The following is a 21,337-nucleotide window of genomic DNA, read 5'->3' on the forward strand; positions in this document are numbered from 1 at the left end:
CATCTACTTTGGGGGATTTTTGCCCATTCTTCCTTGCAGAACGCAGTCAGTTGAGAGAGGTTTGATGGGCGTCTGGCATGAACTGCTCGCTTCAGGTCCCGCCACAGCATTTCAATGGGATTTAGGTCAGGACTTTGACTGGGCCAGTCCAGAACACGAATCTTCTTCTTTTTCAGCCATTCCTTGGTTGTATTGCTGGAATGCTTTGGATCATTATCATGTTGCATGATCCACCTTCTGCCAAGCTTTAACTTCAAAACAGATGGCGTCAGGTTATGTTCTAGGATTTGACAATATTCCTCAGAATTCATGATTCCCTGGACTATGTGGAGTTGTCCAGGTCCTGAGGATGAAAAGCAAGCCCAGATCTTGACATTCCCACATCCATGCTTCACTGTTGGGAGAAGGTTCTTTTGGTGGTATGCAGTGTTGACTTTTCGCCAGACATGGCGGTTTTGGTTGTGACCAAACAGTTCAATTTTGCACCTACATCAGTTGATGAAAACTCTTTTTAATTTAGTCTCGACAACACAACTGTTAAAAAAACAAAAAAAAACTACTGAATTGATTGATTAGGAAATCAGGTTGAAATAATAGAAAATTCCAAAATGTTGAGGGGGTTCACAAACTTTCGAGCAGCACTGTACTTAAGTTGGAAATTTGTCAATTTTAGCCACTGTTGATTATTCAGTGTATGAAAATTGGGAGTTCAGAGACCTTGAAGCTGCATTTGCCAGTGATTTGGCACCCTCAAATACTGTGAGAAATTGTCCATTTTCACTTAATGTGACTATTCAATGATTATTTGCTATTTATAAATATATGTGTCTATGCTAGTGATGTACAGTGACATAATTATGAACTGAAAAATGCTAGACAGTTATATTTTCCAGAGCTCATTAGTAGAAACATTAACAATACCTGCACACTATTTTCTGTTGTTGACAAACTGACAAACCCACAAGTATCAGTACCTCAGGAATTGGCATCTGAGGTGTCCTGTAATGATTTCTCAGCATTCTTCACACACAAAGTACTAAAGATGAGACAGACTGTGTGCAATTCCAGATTAACAATTGTTACACTAAATGCCTCCCAAAATGTTCCCCACGTCATTCTTAGACAGTTTAGCCTCTTGGACTATGCCACTTTAACAGAAATTGTGTCAAAATTAAAGCCCACAACATGCTGCCTTAATATCCTTCCTTCAAACTTTTTCAAAACTGTTTTTCATTGCATAGCATCAGACAAACTTCAGACATTCTCTCCAAACAGGAGAGTTCCCACAGACTTTAAAACTGCAATAATAAAACCTCTTCTAAAAAAACACCTAATCTGGATGCCTCAACCATTAGTAATTATAAGACAATAAAAAAAATCTAACAAAAATCTAACATTCCTGGGGAAAATTATCGAGAGGGTTGTGTTCGAACATATCCAGGTTTTTATGATGCAAAACAATTTTTTAACTCATTTTAGTTTGGATTTCGGCCACAACACAGCACCGAGACCATGCTTATCAAATTCCTAAATGATATTCGTCGGAATACCGATGCAGGCAAATCATCTGTTCTGCTACTATTGGATTTCAGCGCCGGTAAGTAAGTCAAAGGATAGACTATAAAATACTACTGCTCGTCTACAAAACACTTAATGGCCTTGGACCAAAATACATGCTTCATTTGTTAGATTCCTATGAAACATTTAGATGCCTAAGGTCGTCTGGAACCGGTCTTCTGTATGTTCCAAGAAGAAGAATCAAGCAGGGTGAGGCAGCATTTAGTTATTGTGCTCCTTACCTCTGGAACAAGTTACCTGAAGGTCCGAAGTATGTTCAAACTGTTAGCTCCTTTAAATCAAGACTAAAAATGCTTTTGTTTAGCACAGCATATCCATAACTGCCTATATACAGTGGGGCAAATAAGTATTTAGTCAACCACTAATTGTGCAAGTTCTCCCACTTTAAAATATTAAAGAGGCCTGTAATTGTCAACATGGGTAAACATCAACCATGAGAGACAATGTGGGGAAAAAAAAAAAAGAAAATCACATTGTTTGATGTTTAAAGAATTTATTTGCAAATCATGGTGGAAAATAAGTATTTGGTCAATTCCAAAAGTTCATTTCAATACTTTGTTATGTACCCTTTGTTGGCAATAATTGAGGCCAAACGCCTCTGTAACTCTTCACAAGCTTTTCACACACTGTTGCTGGTATTTTGGCCCATTCCTTCATGCAGATCTTCTCTAGAGCAGTGATGTTTTGGGACTGTCATTGGGCAACACGGACTTTCAACTCCCTCCTCACCCCGTGGCGCCAAAATGATAACAAGAACAGGGAGCAAAAATCCCAGAACCACACCTAGTGAATGACCTTCAGAGAGCTGGGGGCCGGATGAAATTTGACCTAGGGCCTCATTTGGCCCCCGGGCCGGACTTTGAACATGTCTCCTCTATACAATACCTCCTTTTATTTTGACATTTATAGCATATTGAGGGTGATTTCCTTTGCTGCCATAGTTAAACACGGGGTCTAATTTAAATTACAGATGCAACTTTGATATGAATATTCACTTCCTAAGAATTGGTGCAATGAGATGGATTTGCAGTTCCTGAGAATTTGTGCAATGAAATGGAAATGGTATACAATTTCAATTCCATTTATATCTATTATAACAGATGTGACCCGTATGTCAGTAATGCACTTTGCTTTCGTTTCCTGCAACATATTTGCTCTGAAAGTAGAGGGGGGCTGCACACTACAGCAGAGGAAGTGAAAATGAAATCGAACGCAAAGATCGTCTATGCATATAAGATGCTGCATTTGGCAGTTTTTTTTATTTCCAAACTCATTTACCGCTTTTGACATTATACTTGAGCGGACGTAATTGTCCCATATTTGTAAATAGAGTCTCGTTTGCGTGTGCTTGTTTTTGTGCGATGTGATGGAAAATTCCCTATCGCTTTGCTTTGAAAACGAGTTATCACTAGAAAATCGCTTCGCGTGACAAAGCAAAAAGGAGCAGAGTGAGTCATCTTCTTTATAATGGTTTTGGGGGGCGCACATACTTCCGCGCTGAGGCTGGAAACAGACGAGAAGCGAAATAGGAGGGGGATTTCCAACTTGAGGCCGCATGACCCGAGTCAACCTTGTTTTGCTTTCGCTCTGGACCAGAAACAACCGAACAACGCTCTCACTTTCCTTTTTCGGATAAAGCCCTCAAACAGTTTTCAAATTACCCACAGCAAGCGGCGTGAGTTATTCTGTCTGCTGTTATAAGCTGCCCAAAGTAAAAAGGTAAAACCAATTTCCGCATATTGTCGTGCTGCCTTGCATTTACTGTCAAACTTGTAGCGGAGTGACTTTGACGTATCGCTCGCTGCTCGCCTGGTAAGCGAAAGTACTTACTCCTTTATGCCTCGCTGTTGTTTACATGGAATGCCTTTTATTTTCACTTTTGGCTCTGCATGTGTTTTTATTATGCTCAGTTTAGCGATGAGCAGAAAAGTGCTAGCGTTTGAGTGGTCATGCAGTTCTTGTCATAAACTACATTATAAGCCTGGGCAATTTGGCCTCCGCCAGAAACATCCTCCGATTCTTTTTACGATATAAAAATAAAACGACTTCTATTTTATGTATGTTTTTATGGTAGTTTTTTTTTTTTTTTTTACTCGATGCAACTACCAATGTATAAACCAAGCGGGTGATTGAAACATTAATTTTAGTGTACAGTATACGTAATTTTCTTTATTGTGAATGGTTTTGAATTTTACCTAACCTGTAGTGTAATAAGCTTCTGGGAAAACATTAACATTAGACTCTTTTTAAGGGACTGTATTTTTTTTTTATGGTAGGGTTTTGTTTTGTTTTTTATTCAATGCATTTACCAACGTATAAAACCATGTGGGTGCTTGAAATTATTAATTTTAGTGTACAGTATGCGTAATTTACTGTGAAAAGCTTTGAATTTTACCTAACCCAGAGTGTAATAAGCTTCTGGGAAAACAGGGACTATATAGAAAAAAACTGCCAAACTAGTCGGTTTACATCTGCATATGGCGGAAAACACAGACAAGGCTGAAAAAGCAGTTTCTGCTCTTGCATCCCACTTTAAATTAAACTGCTGTATTTTAAGCCAAAAGAACTGTTGTGTTTGATAGAACATTATGTCTATATGCTGCCATAGCAGATTCATGGAGCAATAAGCCCCCGAACTATTTATAATTTGTCTGTTTTACCCTGGAAACCCCCGTTTACAGACGTCGCGCAACGGCTCGTTTCAACCCAGCCATAAAAAGAAGGTATTAAATAAATAAGTAAATATATTCATTATTCGAAATATCTGTCATTTTTAGCTTAGAATCATTAATGAATGTTTAATATTTCATTTAAAGAAAAAAAAACAACTTTAAAAAATTATTCACTTGCTGATTTTAAACTTTTAAACAAATTGCTTCACAATGAAAAAAATTAGTGTCTGTAAATAAGTCATGGATAACTACCTCATAAGTATCGCCTAATTGTATTTTTTTGTTACTGTTGCATTTTCCCCAATATTTTAGATAATAATCGATTCAAACGAAGAAAAAAAAGAAAGAAACAAAAAGTTTTAAAGGGTAACTATATGAAAAAGAAAATCTCAACCACTTTTTGAAGTCTGCGATTTCTGCATTGCGCCCCTTGTTATATTACCGTGTTTCACCCATAAAATCCCCAAAAAATTCGGCTGTGGCCATTCACAGCTGTGTCTTGACACTCGGTAATATGTGCATGCTATATGGAGTTTTTGGATCGAAACGAGGTAAGGACGCGATAATATCTTGTTGAAATCATGGCGTCTTTAATTCTGCTCTCTCATGCTCTCACCGTTAGTTAGGGTTTCGTTGTTTTTTTTTTTTTTAAATGCCGTCCTGTTCAAAAACTTTCATCCCACAGAAAATTAAGATTTTAAGCTTTCCAATGATGTATCACACAAGCATTCATTCATTCATTTTCATGCCACTTTTCCTATTGGACGTGTTTGAAATTTGGCCAAATTGGGGGTCTCAGAGCGGAACTTTAAGTCACCGGGGTGTTTTCCGCCATATGCATATGAGCGATTAAACATTACAGGGCTGATCTAAAAATGTTTTTTGATTTTCTGTCTCTATTTGAAAATTCCTCAGCCCAATACATTGTTGTACTACATTCTTTTATGAGGCACAAAAATAAAAATGCACAGATCATTTACACGTATTACGTACTGTAACACCATTTCCTGAGAAAGTGAAGTGAAATTAGCATTTGTCACGCTAACGTTCTGAAACTTCTGTGTTAGTGCATGGTGCAGTTATTTGAACTGTAAATGTCACATATTGCGCAATCTGTCAACTCGCAATGGTTGAAATAAGTGTGAGCCTGCGTTAATGGTTAAACTATGATTGAAATGTTAGTCTTGTATTTTAATGGCTTCTAAAAGACATTTAAATGAGTGCTATTGACGGCAATAGACATCCAATCCATTTGAACTAGGAGAGGCTCGGAGCGAATGATTGGACGTTTGTCGCCGTCAATGGCAGCTAAAAAGTTAATACATGTACGGTATGACGGGATTTCACCCTGTTTGACCTGTTTATGTCTTTCTTGTCTTGCTGGCATGCTGTGCTGTGCATGGGGTGTGCCACTGGCTTATCTGGCCTGCCTGGCGGACTGTGATCAGATCACTTGCACATTGATAGCGCTCTGTTTAAATTGAATGTAGTTTATATCAGGTTAAACTCCATTCTTTCTTTAGATTTATTTTTTATTCTAACAGAAGGCCTGGGTCAAAGAGGGTCAGTTATAGGATCAACAATTGAACCATTTCCTGTTGTATCTTTCACCCGATTTATTTTTTATTTTAACAGAAGGCCTGGGTCAAAGAGGGTCAGTTATAGGATCAACAATTGAACCATTTCCTGTTGTATCTTTCACCCCATTGTTCTGTGCTTTATATTCATGTTCATATTTTATAAAAGAAAAAAAAAATCCTACTTAAAATTGCTAGATTGACACATTTCATGTTTCAATACATGGGTGTGACTAACGTTTGGCATTGAACAGCCTCACCCCACCTAAATAAGTGGAGGCACTATTTCTGTTGCCAATATAAGATGAGACAAGCATTATTGGTCCCACAGTGGCATTAGAGCACAACATTAGTGGATACAGAGGTGAATTTGGTGGAGTTCTTTAGTAGCATACAATGTTTTCTCAGACACTTTTAAAATACATAAATACATATTTATGTACTTGCATATATGTATTGAATATTTGCGTATTACAAGTTTAGTTTTGAGCGGCACCCTGGATGAATGGTTAGCACGTCCCCCTTACAGTTCTGGGATCAAGCGTTCAGTTTGGAGCTCCGGCCTTTCTGTATGGAGTTTGCGTGTTTACCCCGTGCCTGCGTGTGTTTTTCTGGGTACGCTGTTTCCACTTGCATCCCAAGCTGATTGAATGCTCCAAATTGTCCGTAGGTACAGTGGGGCAAATAAATATTTAGTCACCCACTAATTGTGCAAGTTCTGCCAGTTGAAAATATTAGAGAGGCCTGTAATTGTCAACATGGGTAAACCTCAACCATGAGAGACAGAATGTGGAAAAAAATTGACATTGTTTGATTTTTAAAGAATTTATTTGCAAATCATGGTGGAAAATAATTATTTGGTCAATAGCAATAGTTCATCTCAATACTTTGTTATGTACCCTTTTTTGGCAATAACGGAGGCCAAACGTTTTCTGTAACTCTTCACAAGCTTTTCACACACTGTTGCTGGTATTTTGGCCCATGCCTCCATGCAGATCTCCTCTAGAGCAGTGATGTTTTGGGGCTGTCGTTGGGCAACACGGACTTTCAACTCCCTCCACAGATTTTCTATGGGGTTGAGATCTGGAGACTGGCTAGGCCACTCCAGGACCTTGAAATGCTTCTTACGAAGCCACTCCTTTGTTGCCCTGGCTGTGTGTTTGTAATCATTGTCATGCTGAAAGACCCAGCCATGTCTCATCGTCAATGCCCTTGCTGCTGGAAGGAGATTTTCACTCAAAATCGCTCGATACATGGCCCCATTCATCCTTTCCATTCTTTCCACCCCCATGCTTCACAGTGGGTATGTTGTTCTTCGGATGCAATTCAGTATTCTTTCTCCTCCAAACACGAGAACCTGTGTTTCTACCAAAAAGTTCTATTTTGGTTTCATCTGACCATAACACATTCTCCCAGTCCGCTTCTGGATCATCCAAATGCTCTCTAGCGAACTGCAGACGGGCCTGGATGTGTACTTTCTTCAGCAGCGGGACACGTCTGGCAGCGCAGGAGTTGAGTCCCTGGCGGTGCATTGTGTCACTGATAGTAGCCTTTGTTACTGTGGTTCCAGCTCTCTGTAGGTCATTCACTAGGCCCCCCCGTGTGGTTCTGGGATTTTTGCACACCGTTCTTGTTCTCATTTTGACGCCACGGGGTGAGATCCTGCATGGAGCCCCAGATCGAGGGAGATTATCAGTGGTCTTGTATGTCTTCCATTTTCTAAAAATTGCTCCCACAGTTGATTTCTTTACACCAAGCGTTTTACCTATTGCAGATTCAGTCTTCTCAGCCTGGTGCAGGTCTACAATTTTGTCTCAGGTGTCCTTCGACAGCTCTTTGGTCTTGGCCATAGTGGAGTTTGGAGTGTAACTGACTGAGGTTGTGGACAGGTGTCTTTTATACCGATAATGAGTTAAAACAGGTGCCATTAATACAGGTAACGAGTGGAGCCTCGTTAGACCTCGTTGGACCTCTTTGACATCCAGAAATCGCACTTGTTTGTAGGTGACCAAATACTTATATTACACTCTAATTTGGAAATAAATTCTTTAGAAATCAAACAATGTGATTTTCAGTTGTTTTTTTTTTTCACATTCTGTCTCTCATGGTTGAGGTTTACCCTTGTTGACAATTACAGGCCCATCTAATCTTTTTAAGTAGGAGAACTTGCAGAATTGGTGGTTGACAAAATACCTATTTGCCCCACTGTATGAGTGTGTGCTTGAATGGTTGTTTGTCTCGTTTTGGCCTGCGATTGACTGGCAACCAATTCAGGGTGTACCCTGCCTACTAGAGCTTAGGTTTTGAGCCCGAACCCGACCCGACCGAATTTCGGGCCCAAAATGTCAATAATTTACGTTCAGGTCGGGTCGGGTCTGGCCGGACTTCTCTCTTGCTAACTTTTGTAAAATAAATATTCAGTATATTTGTTTACTAAAACGATGTATGGATGTAAAACTAAGGAATACTTGTTATAAAATAAATAAATTGAATAAAACAGAGAGAAGGCACTTTGGTAATCCCAAACATGAGCCGCAGCAGAGCCAGTGCATTGTTTGCGCACATGAACGCCGTGGCCCTGCCCTCCTTTTAAGCTTCCCCTCGCACTCTAGCGCTCTCCGCGAATCTGCAACTCTGCATCCTGGTATTTCCTTTTCGAATTTCGATATAGAGCACCAAGAGGCGAAAAGCAAACTAAAGACTGGGGGATTGAAAAGGCAAGAATCCACGAGTGGTGTGTGGAAAGGATTTAAATTGATTGTGGAAGATGCAAAAGAAAACTGTGTCGGCCTTGCCGAATGCCACAAATGTGGTGCTTTGCTCTCGTACGAGAGCAAAAAGACTGGCAGCTTGACGCTGAGCAGGCATTTTAAAAACTGTACTGGCCTAAAAGACGATATTAGTCAAACATCGTTATTATCACTTGTTTCAAGGGCTGCACCTCTTAGTGCTAAGCAGGACATCGTGGACTTCGTGCATGGTGTTCCTTAAAATGCCTTTTTCTTTTGTGTGTTCTGATGCGAGTCATTAAAATAATGTTATTTAAAAGTTTTTTAGTTTATTTTTGTATATGCTGGTGTTCCTCTCCTTGTCAGAGAGGCGCGTCCATGTGAGCACAATATCCCAAACAGAAATATATTTAACAAACCTTTCCAACGTTATTTCGTTGTGTACGTGCATTTATAATGATCATTAAATTATGTAGACTATTTAAAAATTAAGAAAACTGCCAACTTGAAGAAATTAAAATAAAAGTCTGTTGCTGCATTTGGCCAAGGAAATGACGTATTAACTATCCATCTGATAGAACAGACACACAAATATAAACGATATAAATGTTTATTGAATATGCATCTTACAGTCTTGTTTAACTGGGAGAATTTGTTACAAAAGACAGGTTTTAATTTGTAATCATTATGCACATAGGCATCGTCACAAATGTGATCACACAAAACGCAACCATGCATTGCATCCCCGCATTTCCTCCTCGTCCTGAGTCCTCACAAATAAAACGGGGTCGGCCCTACAAATGAAACGTACATTTTCGGGGGGTTTTCGTGCTCAAGCCTACAAATAAAACCTAAAATTTCGGGGGGTTTTCGGGCATGAGCATACAAATAAAAAATAAAATTTCGGGTTTTTTCGGGCCACGGGCCTGCAAGTTAAGTTAATTGCTTGGGCCGGCTCGGGCTTTAATACACGCGGGCTGTGCTGGGTCGGGCTGGATTTTTTTTAGGCCCGAACTAGGCTCTACTGCCTACTACCAATAGTTAGCTGGGATATGCGCTACCACCCGTAAAAGGATAAGCAGCATGGAAGATGAATGAATGACTGTTTAGCTTCGCTGATCGCATAAAAACAACAGATAAAAGTACTCTGTCTGCATAAAAAAGGCAGACTTAATGTTTGGTCAATAAAGGCAATTGTATCTATGGCAGAAAAAAATATAACAAAGTAAGTTTAAATTTAAAGCAATTATTAAGTCATCATTAACAGGCTTTAAAATACATCAGTTTGATTGCCCCTCCCTTTTCGTCAGTGGACTATTCCATTCTCTGTTTGTGCATGTTCAGACTTGATTCAGTAAAATGGTAACAAAACAAACTCGCCGCAAAAGAAGTAGCAACTACATTTTATACATACATACGTTTTCCAAGCCGCCTACCCTCACGAGGGTCGCGGAGGTGCTGGAGCCTATCCCAGCTTACTACAGACAGTAGGCAGGGTATAGCCTGAATTGGTTTGCCAGCCAATCACAGGGCACAATGGGACAAACAACCATTCATGCACACACTCATACCAATTGGAATGGACAATTTAGAGTATTCAATCAGCCTACCACACATGTTTTTGGGATGTGGGAGTCCCCGGAGAAAAGCCATGCAGGCACGGGGAGAACATGCAAACTCCACACAGGAAGGAGGCCAGAGCCCGGGATTGAACCCTTGATCTCAAAACTTTGAGGTGAGGTGGATGTGCTAACCACTCGGCCACCGTGCCGCTTGCATTTGCTCTATTTTCAATTTTTTTCCCCCTTATGACAGCCAAACACAGATATAATCATATCTAACCTTAAAAAAAAAAAACGAAAAAATGTAATTTAGGGTAAAGCTATGCTATTTTCTGTTACGCCCCCAGGAAAAGTAACCGTTTCAGGCCCCCCCCCCAAGGTATCTGCCACTACTGTAAATAGTATAATTTCTCTATAAAAATTTATAAGTACACTTCTGCATAACATTGTTTCATTGTTAACATTAAAGAAACAAAGTAATAGAGATCAGCTTACAATAAAGTATAACTTCATGAACATTGTTTTTGTTTTTAACAGAAAAGACATTGCGCATCAATTTTCCTTAGTAAAAAAAAAAAAGTTTTTTTTGACCATTTGATACTGAAAAATAAAATTTAGTAAGATCAATAAATAATATTAAATTCGATTTGATTAGCAACATTAACTGAGCACAATATGCCTAATAATTTGACCAAAAAAACATAAATTAATGAAACAAAAACAACACTGCCATTGGACAGAGGGACAGTTTTTAATGTCTTTCTGTCTTAATTGATTGGGCTTCATGTTGTCCACCGCCAACATTTTTAAACACAGTAAACATACCAGTCTTTCCTTGTCTCTCATGGTGTTAAAAATAAATCCAAACGCTACATACACTGTCATATTTCCTCGTCTTAGCTTTTAGGAGACATTGCCGACATCCCTGTCAAATATTTTTTCATGGCGTCGCTGAAGTGTTTGTTCATTCACTGCATTTCATATCTCCTGCTCTTTGCTGTGTGCTCTTGTTTGGTTCAAAAATACTGTGCACACTCTGAAAATGAGAGCGCCACTACCACCCAGCCACATTCTAGCACGGCAAAAAATGTATGTTCCCCGGCATTGCGCTTTGCGTCTACCTGGAGGGGCGCGCCCCACTATTCAGAATGACTGGGTTAAAGGAAAAGGTCATACATTGTCCTTAGGTGTGAATACAATACTTAACCAGAGTGTTGAAGAGCACCATAGAAAGCAGATTAAGCTCAAGCTGTCTCCTTTATGAAAATTGAAATAAACATTTGAACACTTATTTTGTCAACCGCATTCTGCAAGGAGTTGTTCCAACTATACCTACAATAGATGCAAAACTGTATTTGTACATCTGTGTTCAGATACCACAATGCCTGTAGACAGAATGAGAATGCGGCCGTGGTTGGAAGAACAGATCAACTCCTGCCAGATACCAGGCCTCAAATGGGTTAACAAAGTAAGTACTTTCACTGACACAAATCGTCTATGAGAATGAAGAAGAAAAAAAGGCTGACTGAAAGTATTGAACTGGCGAATGGTTATTGTATGTCCTACTTTGGGTAAATGTCCTAAAGCACAAACGATTATTGATGGCCCCTTTTTAACGTTTTTCTCTAGGAAAAAAGAATCTTCCAGATTCCTTGGATGCATGCTGCTCGGCATGGCTGGGATTTAAAGAAAGATGCTCCTCTCTTCATGAGATGGGCTATACATACTGGTAAACACATGATTTTTGTTAAAAAGTAAATCTGGTATCAAACTAAATACAAGTTTGATTAATTTAATTAATTAATTTATTGCATCGCGTGCATGTGCGTGCGCGCGTGCGGCAGGCGTGCTGTTAAAAGTTCGGATTCCTCGTTACCAACTGCGCAAAATGCATCTTCGTTCCAGGTCCGACAAAAACTAGCGCCGGAGCCATTCGTTCCCATTAAATCCTATTGTACAACGTACACCGGCCGCGTCAGCCCTCCGGAGTGACTGTGGACCATCTATGGCGTGCCGGTGTTATTGACGTGTGGGAGCACCCGTCAGGAGTGACATTTCACGCGGGGCGGCTATTTTTTGGCACAATGCCGGATATTTACAACAAAGTCCGCCAAAACATTGTTACCGACTTGGCTACTACGAACAACCTCGCTTTGAAAACGAACAGCTGCTTCAAACTCGTCCTGTTTATGAAAGTCGATTGCCATATGCTGGTGTTGTGTAGTAATGAGCAGACGTGACTTCAGCGGCGCTTGCTAACTTTTTTAATGCGCGCGCACACTAGATATCATGAAATGGCAAACGAGATGTGCTACGTCCCATGCCATTTGCTACATGAGCCCAGAGTGATTATGGGACACGTAGTTCATATACTACATCGATGAATTCTAAACTGTCATGACTGAATGGAAGTTAAGAAGGCCAAATCAATCCATACCAGTGACTATAGAAAGTGTTTCAAATATTGTTAATTCAGTACGTGACACAGATGGATTCGGACCACAAATAGGATGTCTTGCTCATGTAGTAAACCTAGCTGCTAAGAGAGCTGTAGCAATCAACAGTGTGCCCTGCCTCACTTTACAAACAGTAAAGATTGTTCCCAGCACTTTTATACAAAATTTTTTCAGATCAGTAAGAAGTAAGCACATAAATATTATGCACTAAAATGCATGTTTATATGATGGCAATTTAATTTTTGCTCGTTAGCAAAAAAAAAAAAAAAAACGAAACAAAAAATTGTTATTTTTTTTACGGAGCATTAAATGTATTGAATCGGATCGAAAATTATGTCCCCCTTATCAAAAATCGTACCGAACCATGACTTAACTGTATCGTTGCATCCCTATGGCACACCATTGCAGAAGCTATGACGGGATAAGTTTTCATTTGCCTAAATGCTTAAGTTATTAAGTGCAATTTTTATTATTTTTTTAAACACATTTTATTTATTTTGTGTTTCAGTGCGGTATCAATATTGTTGATTTTTACTTGAGAGGCATGGTCTATTGTTTTTAGTTGTGATTTCTTAAAAAGTATTTTTGAATTTAAGAGTAAATATCACGTTTAAATGGGTGTACTTGATCTATTAAAATATACTGTATTCTCAATGTGTTATTGTAAATTGGTTAAAAATTGGGGGAGGCGCAATAATATCGCATATCGCAATAATTTATGAAAATAATTATCGCACACTAAAATTTGTTATCGCGACAGGCCTAAAGGGGACTATTATTGTTGCTAGGGCTGCAGCTGTCAATTATTTTAGTAGTCGATTAATCGATGAACTAGTTAGTTCGAATAATCGGATAAGGAACATACAAATTTGAAATACCTGAGCTCAGCCTCAAACAGTATAAAAAGTTATATAAATGAGGATCTATGTACAAACAAAAGAACAATTGGCTAACTTACATAGCAAAAGTCCGCTAGCTTAAATGCTATAAAATGCTCACATTTTTTGTGCAATGCTCTTAACAAATCGTTCAGACACATATTCCCACAAAAAACAGCTGAATATACCTATAAACCAAATTACGAATGTATAAAAAAAAATTAACTCAAACAAAAGCTTATGTTGCTTTAACAGGGAGCAGCTGGATTCACCCATGTGAAATGAGGCAGACAAGAGGGCAGTGTATCCACCCAAATGAATAAAACTAAATGCAAACACTGTCAAAATAAACCATTACAACGCCACTTTAATTAATCAAATACTCGAAGCAGCAAAATTTAATTAGAATCTTTTTTTCTAATCGATTACTCGAGTGTATCGATTAATCATTGCAGCACTAATTGTTACAATATGTTTCACAAATGTATAGGGAAGTATCAGCCAGGTAAAGACTGCCCAGATCCAAAGACATGGAAGGCAAATTTCCGCTGTGCAATGAACAGCCTGCCTGATATTGAGGAGGTGAAGGATAAAAGCAACAAAAAAGGAACAAATGCATTCAGGGTCTACAAAATGCTGTCGTTGTCAGAGAGAGGTCTAAAGAAAGGTAAGTGTTGCTGGTACTGTGCTAACAGACAGTAGGACACCTAAGTGGACAACTCGCATCATAATTCAGCAAAATCTATCTGTCTTTCTCATTTAGGAAAGAAAAGGATTGACAAAGAGAGTAAAGCCACAGGAAATGAAGAGGTACGTACATGAGCACAAACATGCCACTCACAGAATTGTACAGTTTGCCGTGTATTATTTATTTATTCATTTGTTTTACACAAGGAGGATATAGTGTAATAGCCCTCTCTTTGACAAATCCACTTTGTTACATCCAGAAAATCACCATTCACTATTTTTGCAAACCAAAAATAGCAGCACTGTTGAGGAAGTTCAGGCAAAGTCAAAGTTTCAAATTTTCATATAATTTGCCTTGGAGATTTTCTATTTTTGGCCATATATATATATATATATATATATATATATATATATATATATATATATATATATATATATTTTTTTTTTTTTTGCGTGACAGAAGCTCCCGAAATAATAACCCCCTTGTCTTTACCTTCACCCACTCTCCTCTTTCCAACTCCTCTCTCTCAGGTAGCATGTCCGTCTTTTGAGAGGACACCTCTTCTCATTCGTCCTGTTCATTTGGAAAACATCAAACAGGAATCTCAAGATGAAGTAGAGATGCCTCATACGACCAAAGGTGCCATAACAGTGCTTTAGGCTTGTGCTAAGTTGTCTTTTTGTACAGACGTATCACTTTTTAAATACATCAAATGTGTGCAATGTATTTGTCAGGGTTGGCTATGATTGCAAATTTTTAATTACCTCGGCCAACAAAACACAGAGTCTTATGTTTTCAGGCATGGATTTCTATCTGTCTATATGTTTCTGTTCAAAATACCTCAAGAACGAATAAAGGGGATTAGGGTATGTCTGTTATATGAAACTGAAGAAGTGATTAGTATATTTTAGAGTATTGAAATCAAAGGTCACAGAACTCAGAAAATGAATTTCGCGATAACTTGTTAACAAAATAAGTTCATGCCATTATACAGAAAATGCAATAATAAATTTAAAATGAATGCAACTGCCATAACATTTGTTGGGCAAACGGTTTTAGCAGCTTTTTTTCATTGTGTACTGTAGCAGTTAAACACTTATAGTGCAAGGGATTATTTTTGGTAATTTAGCTTAATTTAACCCCATAAAGACCTGTATCTAGTATTTAACTCATGGCCTGCCATGGACAATGATAGAAGTCCAATTATTGGACTGGTTGTGGATGCTTATCTTCCATTCCCATTGACGGCGTTAGAAATTCAATCCATTTTGATTGGGAGGGCTGACAGCGAATGATCGATGTCAAAATGGATTGGAGGTCTAGGCACAGTCAATGCCAGACAATGAGTTAAATGAGTGCCCTATAAATGTTTTAATAAGAAATTTTTCATAAGTTTCCGCTTAAAATATCGCCAAAGCAAATACAAAATTAAATTGCCACTGCCATGTCACTATTGTTACCCTGTTTGTTCTTTTACAAAATACACAAGTTCATTAAAACAGGAAAATTCTGAGGTAACAGCCGAAACACTGACATCTTCTATTTCCATGTGCAGCTACTCCTGGTGAAGAAGACCATGTGGTAGCAACCGAGCTGCTACCGTTTGTCTGTCAAACAATCGAAGTGAAAACAGAGAATGAAGAGGAGACCGTTAGCTCATCCCATTTGTACCCTCTGCAAATCTCTCCTATATCTTCGTATAGTGGTAAAAACAACACACAAGTGCATTACATTTCATCGCAATCCTCAAAATTTTTGTTCGTCACAAACCGGTTTCATGTAAAGGCATGTAGTGATGGACCGAAAAAAGAAGAGAAAGGTTGCAAGACTTGTAAAGCAGTGGGAGAAACTCTTGATGTAATACAGTGGTACCTCTTCATACGAATTTAATTCGTTCCAGGACCTGTTTTGTAAGATGAAATGGTTGTATGTCGAGCGGGATTTTCCCATAGGAATACATTATAATTTGATTAATTCATTCCACAGGCCAAAAACCTACACTAAATCCTTCATAAATACTGCAGGTACAATTACAAATAGCAATTGCACATAGCAAAACAAATAAATTATAAATACAAATCGGAATAATAATGTTACAAATTAGGTTCTAATGCGGCGGTTGTGTTTTGCATGATGTTCCTGAACAGCTGTGACTGAGGAAAGAGTGAAAGAGGTGCAGAAGTGGAAAGTTTTTACTTTTTTTTTTTACGTTCTGTTGTTGTTGGCGTCGGCTATGGTGGATGGTAGCTGTGTTGTGTTGCACAAGTTCTGAAATAAATGATTAAAAACCTGACGAAGCCGGCGATTTCCTTGCCAATGTTACAATAATAATAATTGTCACCTTAACTTATAAAGACTGGCGAATGGGGGGTCAGAGGAGACGGGTGAAGGTAGAGGAGGAGGACCATCTAGATCGAAGACATATTCCGGCCGTATTGTCGAGCCAGTTCACTGACATGCACACCACACGCATATTTTTCTATAATTTCCATCTTAATTTCAGTCGTAAGTGTCATCCTTTTCCTTTTTCACCAACTGCACTAACCTTCTTGGGAACCATGTTGATTTATCTCACAAGAAACTCCGCTGTGCTGCCGTATTGCAGGAAAAAAAAAAAAATTCCGACACTTTTGTAAATCGTCATATTTGGATCATGTCGTCATATGACGAGTCAAATTTTACGTCGGGTATCGAAAGGATCATATGTTGATGCGTTCGTATGTTGAGGTGTCATTGTATGAGGCAAAATAAAAATGTACTAAATTGTCCAGGGCTACATGTGTTGCTGTACGTTATTTCACAAAGTTACATAATTCTGTCTTGGTGTCAGCAGATTCTGCATGGCACTTGTCTTATCTTATCGGAAGCGGGGAGCAGAGTGCTTATACTTGTGTAAAACACCATAAATGCTAACAGCACATTAGTGTTCTCTGTTTTCAGTAATAAGCCAAGTGTGAAATTAAAATATAACTCGGACTCCATTGACTCTGCACTCTCTTGAAGCTCAACATGCAATGTTATTTCAAGACTCAATTTCTGAATTTACTAAATCTCATTGGCACCTGAAGCTGTGGTTGCAACTGTCGTTTTGCCCCTTTAGGCAGTCATCCAGAAAGAGTTGAGTCTATCACTCCCTCCTGATTTGTTGAATATTTAATGTTGATAATCAGACAGGTGTTGAATTAATTTCATACAGTATGTACACCTATTGTTCTGGTCACTGTCACTAATATCCAGTTTTTTTGTTCTTTTTATAGGTAGCGACACAGACAGCGATACTGAGGATAGCAGCCAGGCGAGTCTGCTATTCTACTACTTATGCAAACACACAATGCCCTTGTCCTGTAACTCATGCTATCAAACATTAACAGTCTTTATAGCTCAATATACCAGCATTGAATGAAAGACATAATGAGTCATGTGGACACACATGAAATTGCCCTATACATTTTCCGAAACAACTCAAACATTTATAACATACTTATATTGAAGAATTATTTTGGAATTTGAATGTACAAAAACAAGTTTGGGTTGTCACCTCATCTGCAGCTAATCAATGTGTAAACAGTTTGTGTATAAATTAGTAATAATTAACTATCCATCCATTTTCAATAAGCTTATCCTCATTAGGATCACAGGTTCATCTGACTCAGGCAGCAGGCTACTACTTGAACTAGTTGCCAGCCATTTATTGGGGACATTATTTACAGATTGTCCTCAATGACAGAGTGGTGGTAAAAATCACTCAACATCATTTGAAGTGATGCATTCAATTATTGATAAGCTATAGTGTACATTAACTCATTGTAATTATATATTTATATATGGCGGAAAACAGAAAAGACTGAAAAAGCAGTTTCTGCTCGTGCACTTCTCTTTTAAAGAAACTGTTGTATTTTAAGACAAAAGAACTGTTGTTATTGATATAACAATATGTCTATATGCTGCCATAGCAGATTCATCACGCATTAAGACCCGAACTATTTTTAATGTGTCCGTTTTACCCTGAAAACCCTTGTTTACAGACGTCGCGTAACCGCTTTTGTTTCAACCCAGCCATGAAACGAAGCTAATTAATTATATTTATTTTTCAAAATGTCTGTCATTTTTAGCTTAGAATCATTAATTGATGTCTAATATTTCGTTAAAAAAAAAAAAAAAAAAAAAAAAAATTATTCACCTACATATTTGAAACTTTTAAACAAATTACATCACAATGAAAAAAATGGTCTCTGTAAAAAGGTCACGGATATCTACCTCATAACTATCGCTTAATTGTATTTTTTTGTTCCTGTCGCCTTTTCTCCCATATGTTAGATGATAAATAATGGGTCCAAACAAAGTAAAATTGAAATTAAAAAAAAAAAAAAAAACATTTAAAAGGGTAAATATATGAAAAAGAAAATCTCGACCTCTCCTTGATGTCTGCGATTTCTGCATCGCGACCCTTGTTTTATTACCATGTTTCACCCATAAAATCCCCCAAAAATCCAGCTGTGTCCATTCACAGCTGTGTCTTGACACTCAGTGATCCATGCTACATGGAGTTTTTGGATCGAAATGAGGTAAGTACGCGATAACATCTCGTTAAAGTCATGGCGTCTTTACGGTAATTCTGCTCTCGCGTGCTCTCACCTCCAGATAGGGTTTTGCTGTTTAAATTTTTTTTTAAAATGCCCTCCTGTTCAAACGTTTTATTCCCCCAGAAAATTGAGATTTTAAGCTTTCCAATGATGTATCACACATGCATATAGGACAGTTTTGAGCTTGGCCAAATTGGGGGTCTCAGAGCAGAACTTCAAGTCACCTGAATGTTTTCCGCCATTTTCTGGGGGAAGAAAAATTTTGAACAGGATACATTTTTTTGACACCTTAAAAGTAAGTTAAATCAAGTGAGTGAAAAATAGATGTTTTTGAGACTTTTGAAATTTTCTTTCAAGTTTCTCATTTAAAAAAGGTTTTGGACACCGATCCTGGTACATAATAAATAACGAACACTTCAAGATGATCCCCCTTTCTCTGCTCACGTCTTTGATAATCAATAAGCATGCACTAAGACGTGGGTGGATATACAAAAATAGAGGAAATTGGTGTATGAGTACATTTAGATTTAATTTAGCCCCGTGTTTTATTTTGTAAATAAACATGGCTAAACGGGGAGTTAGCTGTATAGTTAATGATAACTTTACTGCATGCATTTTTTTTTATTTGGCTTTATTTTACTCCATGCAAGGAAAAAACATCTCCAGGGGACTTTTAGGGGATACATTCCAATACCATTATATTTTAATTTTTGCAGAGGGCTTTTAAAATATTTTTTTCAATTATGATTAAAGAATGCATGACTTCCTTGCCTGAGAATAAAAGGCTCCATATGCATAAAGGGAACATATAAATGTGAGTAAATAACACTATCTATTTTGTTGTATTTAGCCTCGAGGCCTAGGACCTAGGCTTTATGATTTAAGCATCTAATATATATAATGCATCAATATCATCCAATAATAAGCAATCCAAACGGCAACAATGGTCGAAAAGATAATGGATAGCACGCTAGTCAGTTAGCCTGCTGTGTCCATAATTCTAGCGCTAGTGTTCAACTGCAATTTATGTCTTTTTGTGGCTTTCCGATAACTCTAGGTGCGAGCATGAGCGAGCATCATTAAAGACACGCTGATTTTAACGAGATATTATCGTGTACTTACCTTGTTTTGATCCAAATACTCTGTGTAGCATGTATCACAGAGTGTCAAGACACAGCTGTGAATGGCCACAGCCGAACTTTGTGGGGACTTGATAGGTGAAACACGGTAATATAACAAGTGTCGCGACGTGGAAGTCACAGACAACAAGGAGTGGTCGAGATTTTCTTTTTCAAATATTTACCCTTTTAAACGCTTTTTTTTCTCCTATTTTTTTTCTTCTGTGTTTGGATCGATTATCATCTGAAATATCAGGGAAAATGCGACAGTTACAAAAAAATACAATTAAGCGATAGTTGAGAAATAGATATCAGCGACCTATTTACAGACATTATTTTTTCCATTGTGACGTAATTTGTTAAAAAGTTTAAAATATTCGAGTGAATCATTTTTTTAAAGTAATTTTTTAAACTAAACATTAGACGTCAATTAATGATTCTCAGCTAAAAATGATAGACATTTTGAATAATAAATATGAATTTTTTACCTTCTTTTTATGGTTGAGTTGAAACTAAAGCGGTTGCTCATTGTCTGTAAATGGGGGTCTCGAGGGTAAAACGGACACAGCAGTTTATTTCAAAGAGGGTTGCAAGAGCAGAAACTGCTTTTTCATCCTTGTGTGTGTTTTCCACCATATATATTCACTATCAATCATTATTGTGCTTCTCTATTTAAATGAATACAATCAGAAATACACTCTGGTTATGGCCCTCAATAACACTTTTAAATTGATTTTAAACTGATGGGATACACAAGTGCACGATACAGGGTTAAGAGCACTTTAATTCTACAGGGACTTAGTTTTCATGAGTGTGCCTTTCTTTACTGTGATTTACAGGTTGTCAATCCAGCCTGGAGGCGGGATCATGGCAGGTCAGTGCTTAAGGTGTCCCCCTATTCCCTCCCTGGCATGGCCACCTTTGTTAGAGGAAGCAAACCTTACTGCAGAATAACCACCACACGAGACCCTGCCCCTCTCATCAGCTATCACAGCAACAGCTGGACAACATCTTACAGCCAGAACTCTCTTGCCACTTCAATACCAAATCACACGCATGAAATGCGGGCCAGCGTTATTATGAAAACCTCAGATGTCACCTCCTCCTAACCTCAAGACAAGATCCTAGTTTCATTTAAGTCAGACATTGACTTGACCATTTCTTGGCAAACATATTGCTTCATTGTTGCATTTGTATTTGTAAAAGATGCTTTGTTTGAATTGTCTTCTTTTGTAGCCTGCAAATGCACTGCCCACATTTACAGTAAGAAACCCCAAAAAAAGAGTTTGTTCATTTGTCAAACAAACAATGTAGCTGTTTGAAAGCTAAAGTCTAGTTCCCTATAATGAATAATTAAAACAAACAAACAAAAAAAAAACTAGAAAAGCACTCAAAGAGCAGACATCTGTGAGCTTTGACGTAAGTTCTCCAAAATTTAATCCCCTCTTCTGTTTATTATCACAAACATATTCTGCTAGTTTGATAATAATCCCTTT

The 21,337-nt window shown here is 38.0% G+C and overlaps 1 protein-coding gene across 1 annotated transcript; it reads left to right on the forward strand.

The window, feature by feature from the left end:
* The first annotated feature begins 3,086 nt into the window (after positions 1-3,086).
* Positions 3,087-21,219, forward strand: irf2b (interferon regulatory factor 2b). Its single transcript, XM_057850174.1, has 9 exons — positions 3,087-3,297; positions 11,492-11,586; positions 11,748-11,847; positions 13,943-14,119; positions 14,216-14,262; positions 14,671-14,779; positions 15,696-15,845; positions 17,398-17,435; positions 20,681-21,219. Exons 2-9 carry the CDS (start codon positions 11,500-11,502, stop codon positions 20,948-20,950), a joined length of 978 nt encoding a protein of 325 aa, XP_057706157.1. The 5' UTR covers positions 3,087-3,297; positions 11,492-11,499; the 3' UTR covers positions 20,951-21,219.
* The last annotated feature ends 118 nt before the right edge of the window (positions 21,220-21,337 follow it).

This window comes from Corythoichthys intestinalis, chromosome 11 (assembly GCF_030265065.1).
Source record: "Corythoichthys intestinalis isolate RoL2023-P3 chromosome 11, ASM3026506v1, whole genome shotgun sequence".
Taxonomy (NCBI): Eukaryota; Metazoa; Chordata; class Actinopteri; order Syngnathiformes; family Syngnathidae; genus Corythoichthys; species Corythoichthys intestinalis.